The sequence below is a fragment of the Protopterus annectens genome, chromosome 11.part0, assembly GCF_019279795.1.
Source record: "Protopterus annectens isolate FY-2018-M chromosome 11.part0, PAN1.0, whole genome shotgun sequence".
NCBI lineage: Eukaryota > Metazoa > Chordata > Ceratodontiformes > Protopteridae > Protopterus > Protopterus annectens.
This window is the reverse complement of record NC_056745.1, coordinates 794,184,756-794,210,299: the sequence shown is the minus strand read 5'-3', so window position 1 is coordinate 794,210,299 and position 25,544 is coordinate 794,184,756. Positions and strand designations below refer to the sequence as shown.

At 47.9% G+C, this 25,544-nt stretch overlaps 1 protein-coding gene across 2 annotated transcripts in view; it reads left to right on the top strand.

Annotated features, from left to right (window-relative positions):
* The window catches only part of PTN (pleiotrophin), a 1,697,813-nt gene extending 1,673,204 nt beyond the window's left edge, over positions 1–24,609 (top strand). Inside the window, exon 6 of one of the 2 annotated variants that reach the window (XM_044088220.1) lies at positions 24,116–24,609. In XM_044088220.1, coding sequence (XP_043944155.1) covers positions 24,116–24,171 — 56 coding nt within the window. In that variant the 3' untranslated portion in view covers positions 24,172–24,609. Of the gene's footprint in view, positions 1–24,112 lie in introns of both variants that reach the window. The other variant, XM_044088218.1, reaches the window with a different exon arrangement.
* The last annotated feature ends 935 nt before the right edge of the window (positions 24,610–25,544 follow it).

Sequence of the window (25,544 nt, the reverse complement as noted above, 5' to 3'; positions counted from 1 at the left end):
CAAACCACACCAATAGTCCGGCCAATGACACAGATGGGCATGCATGCCTCTGTGTATGTATGTCTGTGAATGGCTCCGGCATAGCAATATAGCCGTGTCACCATTGTGAACAACAATATGAATGGGTTGTATGTGTGAGGGTGCATCATATGTGTATGGTCAGATCGACGATACCATCAGTGGGCCTGCTATGTGAACATCCATGTCCCCATACATGGATACCTCTGCTGAGGCCAACACCACATTCACACAGGGAGGGATGGCGGTGTGTAGTGCAGCAGCAGACATGTGGGTGGCAGCGGGCAATGTATGTACACATATGTGTTACCCACATCAGTTCAGGCAGATATCCATGTGCATGGGATAGCGGTGTGTGTACACATACAGCACTGTGTCGATCAACATCCCAGCACATAGCACCTGCCAGGGCTACAGTGTATGCATGGATGTGTGATACCTGCATGCACCACACACACCCTCAACAAGCAGCGTGCAGCATACCTCGCTGGAGGACAGTGTCCACACCATGGTGATAAACATGTTGAATGTCCATATTCACACAGCTATGACAAAAGCAATGGACAGCCACCCTGCCAATACCGTCAGCCCCTGGGTGGGTCACACCCATTGCCATGTATGTGGCATACCCTGCCATATCATGCAGAGATGACCAGCAAGGCTGCATGAGCTATCACAGTCCCACATGGTGCAATGGACAAAAGGCACTCTCACTATCAACCATACACAGTAGTAATGTGGTGGCGATGCACCCTGTCATGTTACAGGTGCTGTGTGATGCTCTGCACAATGTGTGCGTGTACATGCTATGCATGGCCTTTCCTGCTGATGTGTCATGGTTACACATTGCTCCATGTCTATCACATACGTAACACAGGTGAGCTGGGGCAAGTTGTCCAGCACCGGTACAGTGCTGTGTGGAAGTACATGGCACAACACATGCATGTGCAGGTGTCCATGTGTATGTGTACAGTGCCACTGCTGACGTTCACAATGGACACAGACGTGATGTGTACTGAGATATACAGAGCGTACAGGTGAACAGTAGCACAGGCGTCACATGGGGACATATGCCAACTGATATGGACATAGGTGCAGCCAGGTACACATGTCCATGGCAGGCTAACATCTACATGGTGCGTGCACAGTGTGATGGGGTGGCACACAGATATGATGTGACACCCAGTGCTCAATGGTGTGAAGCCACAACATCGGCTGTGTCACCGCCACGATGCCCTTCACAGATCACTGTGCAGATGTCGTACATGTCATAGCAATGTATTTCCAACAGTATGCCAGCACAGCAGTGTGAATGTGACCTGCCACCATCATTATGTCTTCCAGATAATGCCACGTTCACGGGTCCCACCATTTAGCAGACAGGAGGAGGAGGTCATGATACCACAGCTCCAGAGTATCTATCACGCCCTGTTTTGCCATGTGCCACAGCTGGCACAAGAACGGCAGGAGATGTGGGAGCACTTGTGCAGGAGGGTGAACTGCGTGCGCGGAACCAATCGCAGCTACCAACAAATCCGCAGGCACTGCACAGACCTGATCCGGCATGCAAGACAGCGTGCTGCTGCAATCGCCAGGCAACAACGTGGGACAGGTGGTGGGCCACCAACACAGCCCCCACTCACAGCTATGGAGGAGCTCCTGGCCAGTCTGGGGACACCCACGGAACAACACGCAGAACCACTTGCGTCCATCGTGGAGGTGGGTGTCTCCCGAGCTATGAGCCTGGAGCTGCATGGTAAGTCAGTGTTGCATGTTTGTATGATAGGCGACGTGGGTGTGGGTGTCATAGTACAACACATGATATAGCAATACATGCCAGGTATATGGCCACACAAGATGCAAACCATTGTATGCTATGTTGTGTTAGCAGACATGTGCATAGCACATGCAACCACACATGCATGATGTGTCATGCACAGTGCTGACCGTGGAGATAGTAATGGCTAATGTGTATACCTTTGTGTAATGCCTTTACAGGTGCGTCTGGCGTGTCGCAGGACAAGGGTCTGTTGCAGGTAAGTCTGTTGCCAGTCAAACGCATGTTCTGCTGTATTGATATTCCCCATGTGTCTAGGCATGACATGCTCACCTGTGTGTGCCCCGTCACGGTATACAGCTCGCACCACCCGACATACACACCACCCATGTACAGTAGATACACCCGTTACCGTAGAGTGGTATGACACCACACAACCAATTGGTGTGTTACGTGCATTCAGCTATGCATACAATGGTGTAGGTGTTACACAATGGCTGCATGTGTAGTATGCATTGGTATGCCAGTGCAGTATGGACACAGTACCACAGAGTGAGCTGTGATCTGGCCAGAGCACAGGTGTTACCAATGTGACCCATGCCCCTGCATCGGGTGCACACATTGTGACATGGCGCATGCCATGTCCCATGCACGTGGATGTCTGGCTGCAGCATTGTCACACCATGATATGACCTATGCACAACATAGCAGACATACACACTGTCAGCATATCCGTAGAGAATGTGACCACACTAGTATGGGTGTATGTCACATGGGCCACCACAGGGCCGTGTGCACAATGTCTACCACACACAATTGTCAATGAGTCAGACAGACAAGGCCATGGTTGATACCTACAGGCATGTTGCCACACAGCACATCCACAGTGGGTACTCACCATTGCACCCTGTACACACATAGTGGGTTCATCAATGTAGTGGACCCCTGGACATCTGATGTAGTACACCAGTGACATGAAATTCCTCTCCACAGCTACTACAGGTGCCTCCAATGTCCACCATATATGTGCTGCTGAGCAGCTGAACTGGCTTACAGACATGGCAATGTAATGCGTCCAGGTCACGCATCGCACAGACACATAGCTGTGTCCTGCTACTGTGCAGTGGCACAGAGCCCGCACCACACACCGTACAGCTATGCACACAGCTCACAGCAAACGTACCTACACAGACATCACTGTTACACATACATTGTATCTGTACACTGTACACATAACACTGCACCATGACAGCCATCGTGATGTGGTGCATGCGGTGGGACACCATCTTCACACGTCCACATGATACCGCACATGTTTGCGGTGTACATTACATAGTGTTGGCAGCCATGTGTACTCCCAACTTGCCCGCAGCCACACGGTGTATCACGCTGATGCATGCAAACTACCATGAATGTGTGTACTGCATGCCTACTAAATGACACCTGCCTGTTGTACTGTCCCCACCAGGGCAGTGTACATACTGCCACTATGAATGTCTGGTCTGCATTCACTGGTCTGTGTTGTGTGAATGCTGCATGCCACCTGCATAATCACATGCATGCTGTGTGTGTGTGTGTGTGTGTGTGTGTGTGTGTGTGTGTGTGTGTGTGTGTGTGTGTGTGTGTGTGTGTGTGTGTGTGTGTGTGTGTGTGTGTGTGTGTGTGTGTGTGTGTCTGTGTGTGTCTGTATTGTAACCGATGGTATGTCTTTGTATTGACAGGTGCTGTAGGTGCGTTCCCCTCCTGCGGTCAATCTGATGCTAGTGTCCCCACAGATACTAGTGGTGATGATGAGCATGTGCATGAGGCACAGGCAGGGTCGTCACAGGCAGAGTCTGTGCCACTGGAGAACATCACACATACGTCCCTTTCATCCCTGCACACGGTTCAGATGCCGACACATACCCCAACACCGTTGCCCATAGATGACGGTCAGTCAGCGTCTGTTGTCCCCGAGCAGGAATGTGTGGTGGCTGCAGAAGGTGTGGGTACACACGATGTTGCCAGTGTAAGGACTGGTGCAGTGCCATGCAGGCATGTGGCAGGTGCTGCCCGTAGGGGGAGCACCGCTAGACATACACCTGCCGTCCAGGGTGCAGCAGCTGGTATAACCAGACGCATGTTCCAGACTGTAATGGCGGCGCAGGCACGTGCCAAACGGCAGAACCAGGAGGGGCAGAGGCTGCAGAGGTCCGCAATCCGTACCCTAAATGACAGCATCCAGGCATTGGCGAATGCACAACAGCATCTTGCCGATGTTCTGGATAGGAGATTGGGCGATATGGCTGGTCTCATCGACCGAGGCTTGGCCATCCTTGAGCGTCGCAGTCCGTGCAGGAACACCAGGTAGGGGTGAGGCATAGGGCACGTGGTGTGCCAGCAACACCACCTGCTGCAGGTCAGCGTGTGCGTGCCACCTCCCATGCCCACACAGACAGTGATGGTAGCAGTAGCACTGCAGCTGCTACCACACCATCCACACCAGGACAGAGCAGGCCGCGTGGGCGTGGCCCTGGACGGCCCCGTCAGGCACGCGTTTCCAGCGGACATGTGACATCGGAGAGTGGACAGTCTGTACCTCCACCCGGTCGTCGTGCCCGACCCCAGGCAGGCGCTGGTCACTGCCGCCGGCAGACACAGTGAGCCGTAACACCTGCACTGTACAGTCAGGGGCTGCCAAGCATACCCGTGTAGGCATCACAGATGACTGAACTGTGTACACACACACCCACACACAGCAGACACAACTGTAGGGCTCCACCACACCCACATGCAATCTACATAGTCATGCCCACTCAATGCACTGGCCCTTACACACACACATGATGTCATCCATTGGTACAGCCCATGCCTGTGGCACACATATCACCCTGTGCATATGATTAAGTCTCTGCCGCATAACTGTGAGCCACACCATCAATGCACGGTTAAGCTGACATATTATGATGCACAGGGTGGACACGATAGTGAGAGGTGTATGTGATACCTGTGTCCGCATAGTGCGTGCTGTGTATGTTGTGGTGTGTGTGTATGGCTGGTGACAGGTGTGTATGTGATGTGTGTTGTGCACGGACATCATGCAGCAGACATACCATGCAGGACAGGTGCAGCATTCATTGATATGTGTACACAGTATGTGTGGTGGTTACATGTGTAGCACCATGTCGGTGCAGTTAACCCGTATGATACTGATGGTGTACTTGCACGTGCCTACTGGGAGCACTGTACTTAGTTCCCCACGTGTAGTGGGGGGGTACCCACGGGCAGGTCTGGAAAAATCAGCATAGCACAGTTACCCACATCCGGCATGGACCCTACATAGGTACATAGGCACACATGAACCTAACAGGATATGTCCCCTACGACATGTGTGGACCTAGCATGACTGTGTGTGGCATCTAACACCCCTCAGGATGGGGATGCCATATCCATCAGTCCCCAGTCCCTGGTCTAGCAGTGACACACAGAGGTTGACTGGCGCATAACTATAGTCACACATCCACACGTCATTAGCAGTCCTGGACAAAGGCAGTCAGGGCCTTTCCTTCACATGGCCTGGCACACCTCCCCGTGTTGTAGTGTGTGTCTGGCCGTTACCCTGTTCCCCAGCACGTCCCACTCATCTTTGGGTTGAGGTGTCTGACAGTCGCTTCTGTGCCCGTGTTCGCATGGGGCCTGGGAGGTGGAATGTGCCCATGTCACCCAGGTCAGACATGGCCGTGTATGTCAGGCACAGATCACCATGGAGCAGCTGTGCTGTGAAGATCCACAGCCGGTGTCCCCTTCGCCGTGCCCCTTGCGACACATCTCCTAGCACCGTCATCCCGTCTTGTGGAACGCGTTTGCGGTCCTTCCGAGTGCTGCAGGCGTCAGGTTAGCTACAGGCCACATGTGCCATTGCACGCTGTCATTGCACTGGTGTGTGATGTGTACAGGGGTACAATGAACACCGCTGATGTGGTTGCCATTCCATCCAGACCAGGAGGCCACAATGGAATGTCTTCACACCCACATTGCCATTGTGTGTGTTGACAGAGGTTGCCAACAGGTGTGGTAGCCATTTCCCTGAACATGTCCACCATCTTTAATGGCGTACCACCTACATGTGACATTGGGACGAACATGTTCTTCACACTGGGTAGGGCTGCACCTTCTCTGGCATTTGGTAGCAGGCCATGGCTCTGGCACCAGTCATCCATGTCTATGACGCCCTAGGTGGATGTTCGTGTAACATGGGGTGCTGGGTATGTCGGCCGGTGCGTAGTCATCTGCATACCTTGTCTGCTACAATCCCCTATGATTGCATGCACATTGGAAGGTCGGATGCCATATGGCAGGGGCACAGGAGTGAGCCCTGTGGGCCTCCACTGGGTCCAGATATGAGTGTGACAAGGCACCTTCAGCACCAACCCTGTGTGGTGTGACCTCCAACCTGTGTGAGAAGCATTGGGTGACATATGTCCCCACATGTATGCTGGCGAGCCTTTACATGGGTCCCATGTGTAGTGTGCTCTGAACGCTCCCACCAGGTCATGGTACTGTGTGCAAACCCACATATCCCCATCAATGGCCTTGGTGAACACTCCAGACTGGACGAGCAGGTTCGGGAGGCAGGATCCACCCTTGACTATGTAGTTGTGGGTATGTTCCGGTATTGGCTGTACACCGCTATCTGTAACCATGACCACCTGTATGGACCTCCACACAGCTTTGCAGACAACACTTGTCAAGCGTATAGGGTGTGGCTGTTGACAGTCCATAGGAGCACTACCCTGGCATAGTGGGACCACAGATGCCATATGGCATCCATTGGGGACATAGCCCATAGTAAGGCTAACATGACACAGTGGCCGCATGTGTGGGCCGAGGGCCTCAAAGAGGATGGGTAGCACACAGCCAGGGAAACCATCGGTGCCCATTGCTGACGTGTCAAACGCCATAGAGATATGGGATCACTCCAGGCCATATGACATGTTTGGGAGGATACACTCTGGTGGGATGGATATGTTCCCTGTTGGGGGATGTATGCATGGAACATGTCCTGTGGTATGCAGACAATGTCTGTGGGTGCAGTGACTGTTGTACCATTCTGGACCATTTCCAGGCAAGTCTGTGTGCCCCAACCATGTCCTTACCACAGTTAGGGAAGGCCCTGTGGTTGTCTCATGTGCCCTCTGCAGTACCACTCCCACGAGCGGACCTGGATGTTGGTATGTGGGGCCGTATGGTGACGCCGGTATGAATGGGTGATGGTTTCCTGGTACTGTCATTGCCCTGCCATGTAGTAGCTCCAACTGTTGATGTACAGGTAGTCAGTGGCTGCGGTCCACCACACCATGTGCCTACCTGTGGTGGACAAGGTCCTGATGTCATCATGTTTGCCTGTTGCAGACATGCATGTGGGTGGTCGGGCAAGGCATTCGTTAGGCGGTTGCCGGTCTGGCCTCTGTTCAACATTGGCATGGAGGACATGTAGGGTACCACACCGGTCATATGATGTGTGTGGTTTTCTGTGGAGAGGTCATCACTGAGGTCCCCATGCTGGTGTTGGTTACAGTGAGTGGATGACCAGTGGATCCACTATACGGTCTTGCATCACCATTGAGGGCTGTACATCCTGTGTGGGGCATATCCTCACCATGCGTGATGGGCAGAACTGTCAGACATCCCCCCCCTGGTATGTATGGTGCATGGCTGTTTAACAGTGGCCAGGTGTGTGAACACCTGGGACTGCTGGCGTACTGTGTTGTGCCATGGGTAATGTTCCCAGGCTATGTATGGGTGGTTCATGTCACCCAAACGGTGCTGTTGTGAGAGCATGCCCACTCACCAGTGTCCTCAGGACATCTGTGAAGGTATCCTGTGTTTGGGAGGGTTGTCTGTAGCATGCAACAAACTGTAGGCCAGTCCTACACATGGTTAATTGCACCTACATATTCCCCGCAGCAACAACAACGTCTGTGGCATGACCGGATTACTGTTGTGTGGCCGGACACACAGGATGGTCCGCATTCCGCCACCCATGCCGTCGCACCATGTGTATGCATGTCTGATCTGTGCCGACTCTAAGTGTCTGAGCATGCCCAGTAGGCAGCTGTGTAGATAGACACACAGCACACTGCACACCGCGGCCGTCTGCAGTAATACCCGCGGTGCATGCCTCTATCCCCCACGCAACCGCCACGTCTGTGGCATGGCCAGGTTTCTGTTGTGTGGCTGGACACACACGACGGTCCACATTACGCCACCCATGCCGTCGCAACATGTGTATGCATGTCTGCCCTGTGCCGAGTCTAAGTGTCTGAGCATGCCCAGTATGCAGTGATGTACTGATCAGTAGTTACTTGTTATTCTCGACTGCAGCACTAACGTGTTAGTGTACGGCGACCTTGGGATGGTAACAGACTGCGTGACTGCGCACTCTGTCCGAACACCCGATCGGGCGCATTGCCTTTGCAAATGATACCACTCACGTAGGGGTATGCCTCCTGACAGCGCTCTGCTCAGTAAACTCGGTAGCGCGTTCTGTAAATGCTTCATACTGTAGTGTGTTCATGTAGATAGGCGTAGGTTCGTCCCCCGTCCTTTCCGTGTGTGTGTGTGTGTGTGTGTGTGTGTGTGTGTGTCTGTGTGTGTGTGTGTGTTTCCAGCTGCCTCTGCGACTGATTATGCTTTTAGACGCTCCGCAACACATGCCTTGGCTATTGCCAACTATTGTCCTGCGGGTGACGTCAGCAGCCTACAAGTATGCCTGTGACAGCGCTCTGTTCAGCAAACTCGGTAGCGCATTCTGTAAATGCTTCATACAGTTGTGTGTTCATGTAGATAGTCGTAGGTTCGTTCCCCGTCCCTTCCGTGTGTGTGTCTCTGTGTGTGTGTGTTTGCAGCTCGTCTGCGACTGATTATGCTTTTAGGCGCTCCGCAACACATGCCTTGGCTATTGCCAACTATTGTCTTCGGCTGACGTCAGCAGCCTACAAGTATGCCTGTGACAGCGCTCTGTTTAGCAAACTCGTAGCGTTCTGTAAATGCTTCATACAGTAGTGTGTTCATGTAGATAGTCGAGGTTCGCCCCCGTCCCTTCCGTGTGTGTGTGTGTTTCCAGCTGCCTCTGCGACTGATTATGCTTTTAGACGCCCGCAACACATGCCTTGGCTATTGCCAACTATTGTCTTGCGGGTGCCGTCAGCAGCCTACAAGTATGCCTGTGACAGCGCTCTGTTTAGCAAACTCGGTAGCGAGTTCTGTAAATGCTTCATACAGTAGTGTGTTCATGTAGATAGTCGTAGGTTCGTTCCCCGTCCCTTCCGTGTGTGTGTGTCTGTGTGTGTGTGTGTTTCCAGCTGCGACTGATTATGCTTTTAGACGCTCCGCAACACATGCCTTGGCTATTGCCAACTATTGTCTTGCGGCTGACGTCAGCAGCCTACAAGTATGCCTGTGACAGCGCTCTGTTTAGCAAACTCGGTAGCGCGTTCTGTAAATGCTTCATACAGTAGTGTGTTCATGTAGATAGTCGTAGGTTCGTCCCCGTCCCTTCCGTGTGTGTGTGTGTGTGTGTTTCCAGCTGCCTCTGCGACTGATTATGCTTTTAGACGCTCCGCAACACATGCCTTGGCTATTGCCAACTATTGTCTTGCAGGTGACGTCAGCAGCCTACAAGTATGCCTGTGACAGCGCTCTGTTTAGCAAACTCGGTAGCGCGTTCTGTAAATGCTTCATACAGTAGTGTGTTCATGTAGATAGTCGTAGGTTCGTCCCCGTCCCTTCCGTGTGTGTGTGTGTTTCCAGCTGCCTCTGCGACTGATTATGCTTTTAGACGCTCCGCAACACATGCCTTGGCTATTGCCAACTATTGTCTTCGGGGTGACGTCAGCAGCCTACAAGTATGCCTGTGACAGCGCTCTGTTTAGCAAACTCGGTAGCGTTCTGTAAATGCTTCATACAGTAGTGTGTTCATGTAGATAGTCGTAGGTTCGTCCCCGTCCCTTCCGTGTGTGTGTGTGTGTGTGTTTCCAGCTGCCTCTGCGACTGATTATGCTTTTAGATGCCGCAACACATGCCTTGGCTATTTCCAAATATTGTCTTACGGGTGGCGTCAGCAGCCTACATGTCTGCCTCTGTCAGCGCTCACGTCAGTTAACTCAGTAGCGTTGTGTAAATGATTCATACTGTACTGAGTTCATGTAAATAGGCGAGGTTCATCTCCGTCCCTTCCGTGTGTGTGTGTGTTTCCGTTGCTTTTGACCATACAACTGAATAAGCAAATTGTTACAGTGTTCACAATCAACAGTGTGATATTTAAAATCATGTTAAGACTCACATTGTTGTTTGTGAACATTCTTAGACATAGCATATTTCCTGCACACGTTGTGGAAACAACGAAAACGCGTTGCATGTTTTAATGAACTGTTCAAATGTTACGAAGACTTGTGTTGTGTCGAACTACGGGACTATTCTTGCTGCAGGTTTCGGTTTGTTTGTGTTGCATAGTACAATATCATGTAATACGTGTGTTCATAGTATGCTTTCTGTGATGTTGACATGTGTGTGTTTCGTTAGCAGTACGTCTCTGCTTTCTATGCTGTGGCTACATCTCCATTGCTCGCATAGAAAGTGACAAATGGAAGTGTAAGGGTGGACATTTAAAGCCTGGATACTTCCATGTTATGTAAGTCTCACGGGCCAACGGGTGATAGCGCATACATGTCTATGAAGTACCTTTGGATACCATATGCGACCTGTCGTGGATGAAATGTTTATGTTGACTGTTCCATCTACCTATGTGTGACATGGTTTGTGGCCATAGGGTGCCAGCAAGTCTTCCCTGTTCATTGGGTGTTTGCCATGGTGTATTGACATCAATCCTATTAATTCACCGAAGGATGTCTTTCTTTGGTGTCAACGCCATAGTTTGACCATCCCATGTCATTCCCAGCAGACGTGGAGATTGTGCCATTGGTATCTTTACACAGGTGACCCATCTGTTCCACTGTATGGAAGCGTGTGATCCCCATAGATGTGCTGGCACATGGAGTGTTGTGTACGCCGGTATCTGCCCAGCGGTCTTTCTTTGAATGGGGAGTGTGTACTGTACACCGTATCTGTATTCCCTGGGTTATGCCTTGCAACAGCTGTGGGATTCCCCCAGGTTTGCAGCTATGGGTGCCATCTTGGCCGTGCGCTTGTCCATCCATGGGAACTGCCTACTGGACACTAGTATCGGGCTGTCAACAGTTCACAGCTGCATTCTCCATTTCCTGTGGATGATCGTTATTAGTATTGCGGAGTAACGATATGCCATGGCCACGCCCCGCACGGGCGGACGATGAATCATCTGCCAATCCACACCGACACCCATATATGCATACCCACGATCCCATGTCTGCAACCGTCGACAGTACCCCTTGCACACCCTTCATGTGTGCGGAAATGGGATGTGGAAGTACATGTATGGATGCAGCAGCCTGGGGAGTCCTATTCATATGTCCTGCATTTCATGGACGGCTGTCATCACCCTTGAAGACACCTGTGGTGCATATATCTACCTGTGCCGTAGTCACGGCTGTCACCTCTTCTGGTTCACACTATGTTGCTCACACTCACTTAAGGAGTAATATTTGGGTCCTGCAATGGACACCGATGTGCATATGTAAAGTTTAGGACATGTTGGACTGTGTCCATTCGGCCAGTGGGTTTGACTGCCGCCGTATGTTCCCCATTCCCGGATGTCTGTCCGCCTACCCATATTATGTAGTGCTACGTAACCCGTGTCCTTCCACAATTTACCCATAGGGTGTTACTGTAGTCCTGCAGGTTGGCAACTGCTTTACATAATCCTCACAGGTACCATTGTGAACTATCCGCCACTGTATTGTCAGTACAACACAGCCGGTACATGTAGAACCTATGTATTCATGACAGTATGTCGGTTATGTGTGTGAACTCCATATTTTAGCGATAGTATGACCTTCCTAGTTGACGTTGTTGGTGTGCCATTAATATGTGTTCCACAGGTCGCAGGTATGTTCCGCAGAGTGGAGGCGGGTGACCCCCACATACTGGATAGCAGCTTCGCTGCTGTGTACGCTCGGATTCGCATGGCAGGATGGATGGCTACGGGCTGTATGTACTGCTGTTTCCATCTTTATGTCCTGTGTCATGCCCTACTACGGCTGTGTGATTCCACCAGGCTTGCTATTATGGGTGCCATCTTGTCCGTGCGTTTGTCCATCCTTGGGAAATGCCTACTGGACACTGATGTAGGGCTGAACACATTTCACACATGCCTTTAGCATTACCCTATGGGTGCTTTGCATCCTTACTGGGGACTAAAGCACGTCCTGTACCCGCAGCCCTCCCACGGGCGGACAACGGATTATCAGCCAAACAACACCGAGACCCATTTTGCATACCCAGGATACCAGGGCTGCAACCCCCCACGGTACGCATGACACATCCTTCATGTGTGCGGAACTGGGATATGGACGCATGTATGGACACGGCAGTCTGGGGACCTCTGTTCATATGTCCTGCATGTCATGGGCAGGTATCATCAACCTTAAACACGCTGGTGGTGCATATGTCTAGCTGTGCCGTAGTCACGGTTTGTACTCGGATTGGCTGTTCTTGGCGATACTGGCAAAACAGTCAGAATTTTTGGAGTCCTACAATGGACACTGATGTGCATTTGTAAAGTGTAGAACGTGTTTGACTGTCCCCATCTGGCCAGTGGTATTGACTGCCGCTGTATGTTCCCCAGTCGTGGATGTCTGCTTGACTACCCATCGCTTGTATGACATGGCCTATCTATATCCACGTGCCAGTATGCGTAAATACAGCAAACCTTGCGTCCTGCCCATCTTCATAAACGACATTATGGAACATATATCGGCAGAAACAGACACTGTCAAATCCGATAGACTCCACAGTGAAAGGATACTGAGCTCTCTCAACTACTAACATGGGGCACCGTCGGAGTACGGATGTCATGACATAGCCGTCCCTAATTCACTTCCTTCAGAGTCGGTTTAAAGCGAAATAATCAATAAACCTGCTCATAGTTAGGTGGACAGTGCTCCAAGTCTTGATTATAATGTGACATATACATATCAGTGTTGCATGCCTTACTTCATGGAAACAATAATACGGCAACAATGTGTTAATATATCTACAATATTGGTAAATACAATCAGTATCCGGACACATAGTTGATAATTGGTGAGAGTGCACCTTAGAATGTAGTGTGTTGATCAGGTTATTGTATATCGATGTGTATAATAGTAGCATTACGATAACAAAGCATGGAATCAATAGGTACTATTTAAGCATATATTTGACAATTATGAATGTAAACGTGTGGAGGAGACATCCGTAACCTTCCCTGGTTCCACTGGATCACACACGCACACGCATACTCGCATGTCCGGATTGTGGGTTACGCGCACGCACATGCATATCCGTAGTCCGCTTATATATGTTTACAGTGTCTGTGTGGTTACGTGTTTTGCGTTACTTGTGACTATTCCGGTAACATATGTCTGATCCGGTTGACGGACGTGTGCAGAAAGCACTTACAGCTTTATATATGTAACAGTCTTTGCAGCATGGACGCTTTACGTACACGTGCACATCTATATGTTCTATAGTCATAATTCCAACGTGACTGCAGTCACGTTTGACTCTTACTGTGACCAGTGCACGTTAGCTGTTCGTTGTCATTAATATGCATACCCGTGGTACCTATGTACATTTACATATCACCCCCGCACACACGCACGTCACAGGCATCCATTCTCCTGCTGGGAAAGGTGCGGTACTGCATGTTGAACATTCCTAATTGCCCCTCGCTCATGGCCCAGGATGCATATGTCGTCACCACAGGGCTGTTCAGATGACAGCTGCTTATATCCCATATGCATACAGGCCTTCGATTGTCAGGGTGTTGCTGTGGTGCTTTGGGTTTGGTCTTGTCCGCCCACTGTACGGGACCGCCCTGACCCTGTACGAATGTTAGATGAGTCACATGGGCACGCTTTTGTCCGTGTCCATGGTACCATGTCACGCCCGCAATTAGTCTTAACCGTGTGCGCCGATTGGGCGGTGTATCCGTTGTAGATCTCGTTATACTAATTGCACACGGTCTGATCGAACTAACCTACTTCCATTACTAACCCTCCGTATGTATGGCCTGTGTCACAATATTACAAGGGTTTAACATTGCGTGACGACTTTCACTGAGCCACAGACATGTCCGTTGCTTTGTTTGGACGGTTCCGCTGTGCTACACACATTTAACATGGCGTAACAGGTTGAACAGCTCAGACACGAGGACATCGGGTTGTCCGTCGTTGTCTATTATTGAATGTCTCTGTGGAGTTTGTTTCACAAAGCGACACATTGTCGGCATTGTTAACGGACATCTCGCGCAGTACGTCCGCACCGACGCGGGTGACGTATGTCTGCCTTTGGCGGCGAACAGGCATTATGCTGTGCCATTATGTCTGGGGATATATGGTTTCCTTCCTTACGTAGATGATGTGCCATACTAGCAATGACCCTAGCGATGACCCGCGTCTGGGTGTGGGTACTGCTGTATTACCCACGGGAAGAGTGGCCTTAGGGTAAGTGGTGACCTAGGCAGAGGTTGCCACCGATCGTCACCCGCTACCCCCCTCCTGGTCTACCTACACCAAATAGAGTCTGGAAAGGTGCCCCGAGTAGAGCAACACCCTAGACGGCTACCTACTTGGCCTATGCCTAAGGCCGGCTATGTGTGTGGTCCCTTGGGCATCGGACTCGGAACGTGCACGTCTGCCGTTGGTATGTCCAGCATTACCCACATCCAGCCCCAAGGCAGTCAACACAACATCCATGGGTCCACATGGTGTCCCAGCTGTGCACTCCAGGAACTCTATGGGGAATTTAACCCACACTTGGACAGCTGTGTAATCCTAGCCTCACCTCAGGATACGCCTGAGTAGTAGCACAGGGCGACTGTAGTCACACTCCACATAGATGGTGCCTCCACTGACCCTGTGTATTACCATACCATTAGTTTGACAAGCCTTATCTGCAAAGCCATGGAGATGGATCATAATGGGACACATAGATAAGGACATAGGGGACCCGCATACATTGGATACAACCCAGTTTAGCTTGGTCATAGTCAGATCATGCCCTTTACACGTGTTTCACTTTGTAGAATCAGTCACCAAGGCCATTGCTGAGGGTAAAGCAGTCCATACAGCCTACCTCAACCCGGCAGAGGCCGTCGACACAATACCCCCCTCGGGTATACTTGATAAACCCATCATCTTGAATGTAAATCCATACATCGCCATATGGGTTGCAAACGGGCTAGGTCACAGAACACACATGGCCATAGTTGCTGGCGCCATGTCATACTCACAGCCAGTCACAGGTGGTGTCCCATGGGGCTCAGTCCTGGGTCCACTATTTCCAGCATCTACGTTTCCAATGTACACGCACACACAGGGGGGTTATGGGTGACAATGTTTGCATACGACTGCAAACCGGATGCCAAAGTCAGACACACATCTGACACAGATATCCTTCAGGAGTGCCTCACAGATGTGGATAAGTGGTACCAGAGACATGTCCTACAGCTAAATGCCAGGAAATGCATAGGCATACCCTTCGGGATGAACAAGGTTACCCCGAGCTACAATATAGGTGGAAATACACTGAACACGGAGGGGATTACCAGTGATCTGGGGACACGTGTTGTTGTTAACCGTTCGTTAGACACACATGTTGCTAACATAGTTGGGTAGACCTTCCACATTGCCCACATCATCATGAAGGATTCACATCTAGATCAGGGAGGTCATTGTCCCCTTGTACTCATCACTCAATAGACCTATGATTGGGTACAATGCCCTGTTCAGAATGTATCTGACCCAACACCTGCAGCAGCTGGAAAGGCACCAACAGTTCTTCGACAAACGGATGCAGGGTCTCAGGTATATGTGTTATACTGACCGACTGAAAGGATTCCAGCTGTATACAGTTGCATACCACTTGCCCAGAGGTGACCCGTGCCTGGCATGCACGGCTAGGTCGAACCCAGATCTGATGACTATGCTTCACGTAAATAAGGTAGATCCCTCAGAACCACAAGGGCAGCTGACGTACACCTTGACACTGTCATTAATCGAATGTGTTGTTGGGACGGATTCATCACCCAGACACTCACTATGCTGTGGAACGACATCCCAGTACATGTGAGGGCAAGCACCTCGCTGGCCTTCTGTTAGTATTTACACATGGATGTCTGGATTGATTTATTTAAGTAACCTTCTAAATGAATGTTACATTAGCACATTGTGAATCTTTACATTTCGTTGGTCTATTTTACAGTAGTCATATTCATACGGTTTATGTGTATATATTATGGTTCATTCATATTACTAGGTGTCTGCAGTTCTGTTAATATATTGGCACAATCCGTAGGACATATATATGTAGCTTACACAGTCAGACATTTGGAAAACATTTTATGTTGGTTCATGTTTCATATATGTACATATATTTCCATTTTCCGATGAAGACTGTACCTTTCAAAGCAATGTCTGATGTCCTCACTGTGTGGGATGTGTAACCCAAGTAAGGTTTGTTCGCTTGTCTGCCTTTAAGGCATGTAATTAGTACCTAGCACATCTAATGTACCAACCAATTAATGCTTGTAAATGTAGTAGGTTGGACTGCATTGTATGTAGTCTGAATAAGTCTGCTTATGAAGCAGACGAAGTGGGCTCCAATAGACTATGGTGACTGCCTTTAATTCTTGGTGTGCTCTGGTTGGTCACTGACGGTCCCTACAGTACCTCGTCTTTGCTTTGGACTTCATCGGCTGGTTGTCTGTGTTTCTTGTATGGGGAATGTCAACTGTAGTCCCTATGTGTATGACTTGTGTAATGCCTTACTACGGCAGTGTAATTCCACCGGGTTTGCATTTATGTGTGCCATCTTAGTCATACGCTTGTCCATCCATGTGAATTGCCTACTATACACTGGTATAGGGCTGTACACATTTCACACCTGCATTTTGCATTCCCTGAGTATGGTGTGCATTATTAGCGGAGAGTGACGCATGTGCTACACGCCCCTCCCACGGGCGGACAAAGGATTGCCTGCGAAACAACACCGAGGCCAGATTCTACATACCCAGACTCCCTTGACTGCAACAGTGGACAGTACCCATTACACATCCTTCATGTGTGCTGCAGTGTGATGTGGACGCAGCTGAATGGACCCGATACCCTGGGTATTTCTGTGCATGTGTGCTGCAGTTCATGGACAGCTATCATCAACATTGAACACGCTTGCGTGCCTATGTGTACCTGTGACGTGGTGACGACAATTAGATCACATGAGTAATGCAGGAAGCTAGCAGGCATTCTCTGAACAGAATTTTTGGGTCCTACAATGGACACCGATGTGCATATGTCAAGTTAGATGTTGCTGGACTGTGTCCACCTGCCCAGTGCTTTTCACTGCTGGTGTATGTTCCCCAATCGCGGATGTCTGTTTGACTACCCATTCCACATGGTGCTACATAACCAGCTGAGTTAGTACTGTGAACAAATGACATACATCCAAAGATGCTGGTTACCAACTGCTTCATATAAACCTCAGACATCCCAATGGGACATATCCGTCACTATATTTCCAATATAACACCACCGGAACATGTTGCTTACCTATGCATTCATTTAACCATGTTGTCTTCGTAGGTGGGAATGCCATAGTTTACACATCCCACGTGACGTGTGTGTGCCATTAGTATGTGTTCCACAGGTCGCACATCTGTTCCGCTGTACGGTAGCGGGTGCTCCTCAGTCTGTTGCTGGCAGACTGAGTGCATTGTACGCCGGTGCTGTCACCTCAGTCCGGCTTTGTACGTTGAATGTCAACTGTGGTCCCTATGTGTATTTCCTGTGTCATGCCTTACGCGGCTATGTCATTTACCGGGTTTGCAGTTGTGGGTGCCATCCTGGCCATACGGGTGTCCATCCATGACAATTGCCTACTGGACACTAGTATAGGGCTGTACACATTCCACACCTACATTTAGCATTCTCCGGAGTATGGTTTGCATTATTAGCGGAGAGTAAGGCAGGTGCTACGCACACATCCCTCCCACAGGGCGGGTAGAAGGATTGCCTGCGAAACAACACCGAGCACAGAGTCTACATACCCAGAATCCCTTGACCGCAACAATTGACAGTACCCATTACACATCCGTCATGTGTGCGGAAGTGTGATGTGGATGCAGTTCTATGGACCCGGTACCCTGGGTATTTCTGTGCATCTGTGCTGCATTACATGGACAGCTATCAGCAACATTAAACACGCTTGCGGTGCATATGTGTACCTGTGACTACAATGAGTTCCGTTAGGTGATTAAATAAGGCGGAAGAGCTGTCTTTAGACAAATTTTTGGGTCCTACAATGGACACCACTGTGCATATGTAAAGTGTAGAGCTTGTCGGACTGTGTCCTTGTGAGCATTGGATTTCACTGATACTGTGTGTTCAGGAATCGCGGATGTCTGTTTGACTACCCATTCCACATGGTGCTACATAACCAGCTGATTTAGTACTGTGAACAATTGACATACATCCAAAGATGCTGGTTACCAACTGCTTCATATAAACCGCAGACATCCCAATGGGACATATCCGTCACTGTATTTCCAATATAACACCACCGAAACATGTTGCTTACCTATGCATTCATTTAACCATGTTGTCTTCATAGGTGGGAATGCCATAGCTTACATATCCTACTTGACGTTGTGTGTGTGCCATTAGTATGTGTTCCACAGGTCGTACATCTGTTCCGCTGTACGGTAGCGGGTGCTCCTCAGTCTGTTGCTGGCAGACTGAGTGCTGTGTACGCCGGTGTTGGCACGAGTCCGGCTCTGTATGTGGAATGTCAACTGTGGTCCCTATGTGTATTTCCTGTGTCATGCCTTACCGCGGCTATGTCATTTACCCGGGTTTGCAGTTGTGGGTGCCATCCTGGCCATACGGGTGTCCATCCATGACAATTGCCTACTGGACACTAGTATAGGGCTGTACACATTCCACACCTACATTTAGCATTCTCCGGAGTATGGTTTGCATTATTAGCAGAGAGTAAGGCAGGTGCTACGCACACATCCCTCCCACAGGGCGGGAGGAAGGATTGCCTGCGAAACAACACCGAGCACAGAGTCTACATACCCAGAATCCCTTGACCGCAACAATTGACAGTACCCATTACACATCCGTCATGTGTGCGGAAGTGTGATGTGGATGCAGTGCTATGGACCCGGTACCCTGGGTATTTCTGTGCATCTGTGCTGCATTACATGGACAGCTATCAGCAACATTAAACACGCTTGCGGTGCATATGTGTACCTGTGATGACAATGAGTTCACTTAAGTGTTGAAAGAAGGCGGCATTCCTGTCTTTAGACAAATTTTTGGGTCCTACATTGGACACCACTGTGCATATGTAAAGTGTAGAGCTTGTCGGACTGTGTCCTTGTGAGCAGTGGGTTTCACTGATACCGTGTGTTCAGAAATCGCGGATGTCTGTTGGACTACCCATTCCACATGGTGCTACATAACCAGGTGATTTACTACTGTGGACAAATTACATACATCCAAAGATGCTGGTTAGCAAATGCTCAATTTAAACCGCAGACGTCCCAATGGGACATATCCGTCACTGTATTTCCACTATAACACCACCAGAACATGTTGCTTACCTATGCATTCATTTAACCATGTTGTCTTCATAGGTGGGAAAGCCATAGTTTACATATCCTACTTGACGTTGTGTGTGTGCCATTAGTATGTGTTCCACAGGTCGCACATCTGTTACGTTGTACGGTAGCGGGTGCTCCTCAGTCTGTTGCTGGCAGATTGAGTGCTGTGTACGCCGGTGTTGGCACGACGGTCCTGCTTTGTATGTGGAATGTCAACTGTAGTCCCTATGTGTATTTCCTGTGTTATGCCTTCCCGCGGCTATGTCATTTACCCGGGTTTGCAGTTGTGGGTGCCATTCTGGCCATACGGGTGTCCATCCATGACAATTGCCTACTGGACAGTAGTATGGGGCTGTACACATTACACACCTACATTTAGCATTCTCCGGAGTATGGTTTGCATTATTAGCGGAGACTGAGGCAGGTGATACGCACACATCCCTCCCACGGGCGGAGAAAGGATTGCCTGCGAACAACACCGAGCACAGAGTCTACATACCCAGAATCCCTTGACTGCAACAATTGACAGTACCCATTACACATCCGTCATGTGTGGAAGTGTGATGTGGATGCAGTTCTATGGACCCGGTACCCTGGGTATTTCTGTGCATCTGTGCTGCATTACATGGACAGCTATCAGCAACATTAAACACGCTTGCGGTGCATATGTGTACCTGTGACGACAATGAGTTCAGGTAGCCGTTGAAATAACACATTATTCGATTCTTTCCACAATTTTTGAGTCCTACAATGGACACCACTGTGCATATGTAAAGTGTAGAGCTTGTCGGACTGTGTCCTTGTGGGCAGTGGGTACTCTTTTATGCTACCATTTTGATATATATCTGGGAAATGTTTGTCCTGAGATATCAGGACATTTGACATGTGTTCGGTTTATTTACAGGACACGGCTGGCCAGAGAGGGCATATCCCTCTCAGGGTGGCACAGGTGTTTACCTTGGAACATATGCATCGGATTTTCAGCGATTACAATGTTTCAGTAACGGTATGTTGCCTAATATACCATCAATGTCATATTTATTACCCCATTTTGCTGCGTAACTCACATTATGTGCTCTCTGCGATTGCATATTCTTCACGGCACCCGTCAAATGCGGATCACATGATCTGTTGCTTCCATAATCTTCCATATCCTCTACCCGACTGCTACGCACCCTTCTGTCATAACACGTGTCTCCTTCCCTGTATCCACTGTAGTGTCTACATTCACTATTTACTCTGCTGTGTGTTCCCTGACCTATGTTCAGATTTAACAGTATGTGGGTAGGTCTTCGACCCGATATCACTACTGTTAACAGAAACACAATGTAGTCTGGTCCCTGATCTACAATAGACACAAAAAGGCAGACACTCCTTACCTGGGCCTCCTGTTTAAGGCTGCACATTTTCTTCTTGGGATCCAGTTTTCCGCTTTTCAGCCACAGATCAGACAGTAAACAGCCTCTTTACACACAACAATTCAGTCGGAGGTCTTTTCATTCAAGAAGAACCATTTATGCATATTCTCCGCGCATATGTCTAACCAGCCATGCACTCTGACCTGTAGCTTACCAAGGAATTCCGGATTACAAGGATCACGATGTGAAATAAGTTGTTACAACCAGACTGTAGTTATCAGTAGACATTTCTAAGTGACAGCCGATAACACAGGAGGCTCGGGTTCGGACAGTTTTAGTAGTGTACACAGGCAGGCTAAATAATGTACAGTCCAAGTATGGGAGTTTTGTCTGACTCTATACAGTAAGCAGTTTCTTTATATAGTGTTTACAATCAGCATTTGCCCAACTTACTGACGTGGTCGGTCACAGGGCATTTCCATCACTATGGTCCGCAATAGTCTATACATACGTGGGTGCTGGGCTCGTGCTTTTAAATTGTTTTCTCATGGGAATAACACAGGCTTGCAAGGCACCTTGTACATTACAGTATCCTTTTGTGATTGTAGCTGTTTCAAGGACCCTAGACTGTTACGATACAGTGGACAGTTAATTTCTTGATACGTTGCTTTGTCTGTCTGGTAGGAGTTGTACTGCTATCTTCCATTGAGCTCACAAGGCCATCCTCCTCTGGGGAAGGAGTGCTGTTATGCATGTACATACATTTATTGTTCTGTAACCCAGCAAATAATTAATGATGACAGACATGAGCCTGCTGTCCTGCTTACTGCCAGGTTCAGAATTCCATCACAGTACAGCTTAGCTTCACCAATTACATGCAGGCTTAGTTCTGCTGCCATATTGTACGGTACAATTCAATACATTATATAGTATTTCGAGTGTAAACTGGAACTTCATATGTGTTTCTATATATTTTACGAACAACATCCATCCAGCCATATGCATGTTGTTTCATCCTTTACCTTGACCGTGTGTATTTGTCCGTCCAGCCACGCTCATCTCCACATGTGATGTCCCAGTTTCCCCTTCTTTGCCTGTAGCACCCTGTTAGGATGTCCTGTGTGTTAGGCACCTGTTCCGCTATATGTGATCGACTTCACTGCAGAGATGATCGTCGATGTGGTGGTCCACCGACCCGACTTGTCCACATGTGTACACTTATGTGCACCGTGGTCGTATGCAAACCTAGATGGTTTGGACGGGTACATACTACATGCCGGATGTACACATTCTGCTGACACATTCACATGCAGCCATTTACATATCTGTACCTGCGGTGGGTTGCTGACATGTGGGTACGATTTGCCCGCGTGGCATTGCCTAACACAAACATCTTACCACAGTTCAGGTATGCACATTGTGTGTGGTTGTATAGCTGCACACGGATGCTAGCAGGTTTGGGTGCAGGGGTATACATGGGTGTGACTGACATGTACAATGAGGCTATTGTGTAGTACATCCGAATGCATGTGTTCTGCTTCTGGATATTACACTTCATCATACACCATCCGGTGTATGCAACAAAGATGTTGCTGGGTCTGGGATATGTTGCTATGCACATGTTTGCCTGTGTTTGGGGTATCTTGCTTCCTTACTGTTGTTATGTCGGCACAGCTACCCGGCTATGTACTGTCACTACTGCTTGTGACCATTATGGTTGGCACCTTTTCCAATGCCCATGGTGGGGCATGTTATGTGGACACTTCGATATTTGCAGGACTACACATACCCAGGGCTATTGCAGTAGACAGAACTTCACTTGTTTGCCATACTATGAGCCTATTCTGTTAGCGTTTGGGTTCCTTATTTATTTTCTTATGCCATGTCTGTGTTCCATACCGTAATGTATATGTTTTATGCTACTATTTACATGTATATTGCGGAATTTATGGCAGGGGATCGCAGGTCATTTTCCATTTTTACGATTGTTGCAGGGACACGATTGTCCAATCAGGGACTGTCCATGGCACTTTGGGACAGCAGGTAACCCTGGTGACCATGCCCATGTCGCTGCTGGGGTTTCCACCTTTTCCATTTTCCGATCTGGGATATTTCCGGGACTCACATCTGCCTTTACAGGCCGACACATACAAACGGTCACTATATAGCATAGAAATTCACTTGTTTGCCTAAATAATTTGCTTATTATTGTAGCAATTTCCTTGCTTATTCTGTTTATTGTGTCATTTCGGTATTTCTGTTACAGAAATAACCAATTCATGCTACCATTACATTACATACGGGATATCATTGTGTCCTACATTCGTAGCACATCAGCCATTTCTAATACGTTTTTCGGGACACAACTGTCCATGGAGAGACTGCCCCAAACACAGTGGGACAGGTGGTGACCTTAGTCGCTGCTCCTATGTCGGTGCGGCGCTGACATGCGGCTGTACACCTTCTCTGAGTGTAAACACTGTCAGTACATTGCAGGACGACGGCGGACTTATGCGTATCCTTTGCTCCTTGTACGGGTACACTTATGCCTTGGTGGCATCTATTTGCTTCTCCGTTGATTTGGAACGGGGACTATGTTGCGTACTGTACGTGCGTTTCATTCTGCACGGGACCTGGCTGCTGCCATTACTATTGTGGGCGGACCGTGGCTGTCAGCACATTAGGTTGCTCACCTCCTGCCGGCTTAGACACGCCTCCAGACGCATCCTACCTGGGCTCGCTCACGTACACTACGCACGTGTCTGTGATTCCGGTGCACTCTCATTAATATGTATATGGCGCTACTGCGCCAGATATTCCATGCACCGCCGGCGCAGGCCTTACGCCAGCCTTGCGCCGAGCTTCATGAATCCCGGGGATAATGACAACATTGGCTTAAAATCAGTACAACTTATATAACGATTTAATGTTTAGAAAATTTTTTTGCCAGTGGCAGTTCAAAAACAATGCCTTTAAAATTAAATAGAAAGAGACTATTTCTACCAAATAAGTTACTGTAGAGCAAATCATTATCACATTGGTGTAATAATAATATTTCCTGCATAATGTTATGATATTTCTCTGCTGGCCAGCATGCGAAACAAGAGAAAATATTTATTTCTGATAACATTTCAATGTCTTCTAAAAAGTCTTCATTTTTTTTCTTTTGTTTCCCAGCAGAATCCAAGAAGAATAAAAAGGAAGGAAGGAAAAGGGAAAAAGTGGCTGATGAATGATTCTACGTGTCAGGAAATATGAGATTCAGAGGAGCTACTTGTACTTGTTGACAGAAGTCAAACTACTGCATTCATATGTGATTTATATGCATTTATTCAGAAACTATATTTAGATAATTATGTCTGATCTCAATGTACAGATTTAAATAATACATTTGTTACCTGTAAGTCATTCTAAAAGCAGGTATTCTTATCATTCACATTTTCAGAGTAGTAAATAACATTTTTATCTAGCAAATGAGAGTGCATTTATTGCATTATTATTGTTTTAGTACCAGCTTATATAAAGCACTGTAACTTTTTTCCTAAACTTTTCTTTATTATTCTAACTATGCATAATATTTCATGACTGTTGCAATACTCCTTTGTGATTCATGTTAAAATATGGATAGCAGTTAAAATACAGTTTAACTAAGCAATAAAAGTAAATTAGCATTATGTGGTATGGTGATTCTGTTTGTTCACTGTTCATCATGACGTCCTTAACAGCAGAAAAGATCTGGAGTTGCTTGCACATGTTTAATGCCTCATTTCATCACATTTATTCACTAATTCTGAAAATCTGTATAATTAAAAAAGTAAGGTGATCACATTCATTTTAATCAGCTGAATTGTGGCACTATCTTAACATACATTTCAGAAGAAGAACTAATTAAGCATTTATAAATATATAGAAATGCATCGTCATCTAACATTGACTTGATTCCTTCAGTTACATGAAGTATCACAAGAATCATAAAGAAAAGAAAATATATAAAAAATTGCAATACTTCCATGTTACACTGTTATATTTAGGTATGCATCTGAAATTTAAAAGAAAATGTTCTATAATAGTTTTGTGGCTAATATGCGCATTACAGTACTCTATTCATATTGTAAAGCAATAACTGCATTTTTTATTCAGAATTATATACATTTTCTATGAAAAACTTCAGCAAAGTCGAAAAAAGTTTGATTGGAGGAAGTGTAACATTAAAATTAAGTAAAATGGTTAGAAATGTTCTTTGGTATTAGGGATTAAACTAGAGCCTAAACTCCCTACTGTTGACAACATTATGAGTCTTCCATTATCTTGCCATGATGTACTCCTATTACAAACAGAGAAATAAATAAAAAAATAGACACCAAACAGAAGAAAAAAAAATGTACTTAAACAAGAAAGCTGGTTTCTTCTTTCTTTGGTATTCATTTTATTTATTTATTTACTTGTCAGATTTGTGAATAAGTTCCTTAAGAAATGTTTGGTGTGTTTGAATATCATACATTAGCATTATTTAAAAAGTAATGTCTTATTTGTTTTAGAAATTTCATATCTCTGAGATAACTCAACATACACAGATTTTGGACGCACTGCACATGTCCATACCTGTAAG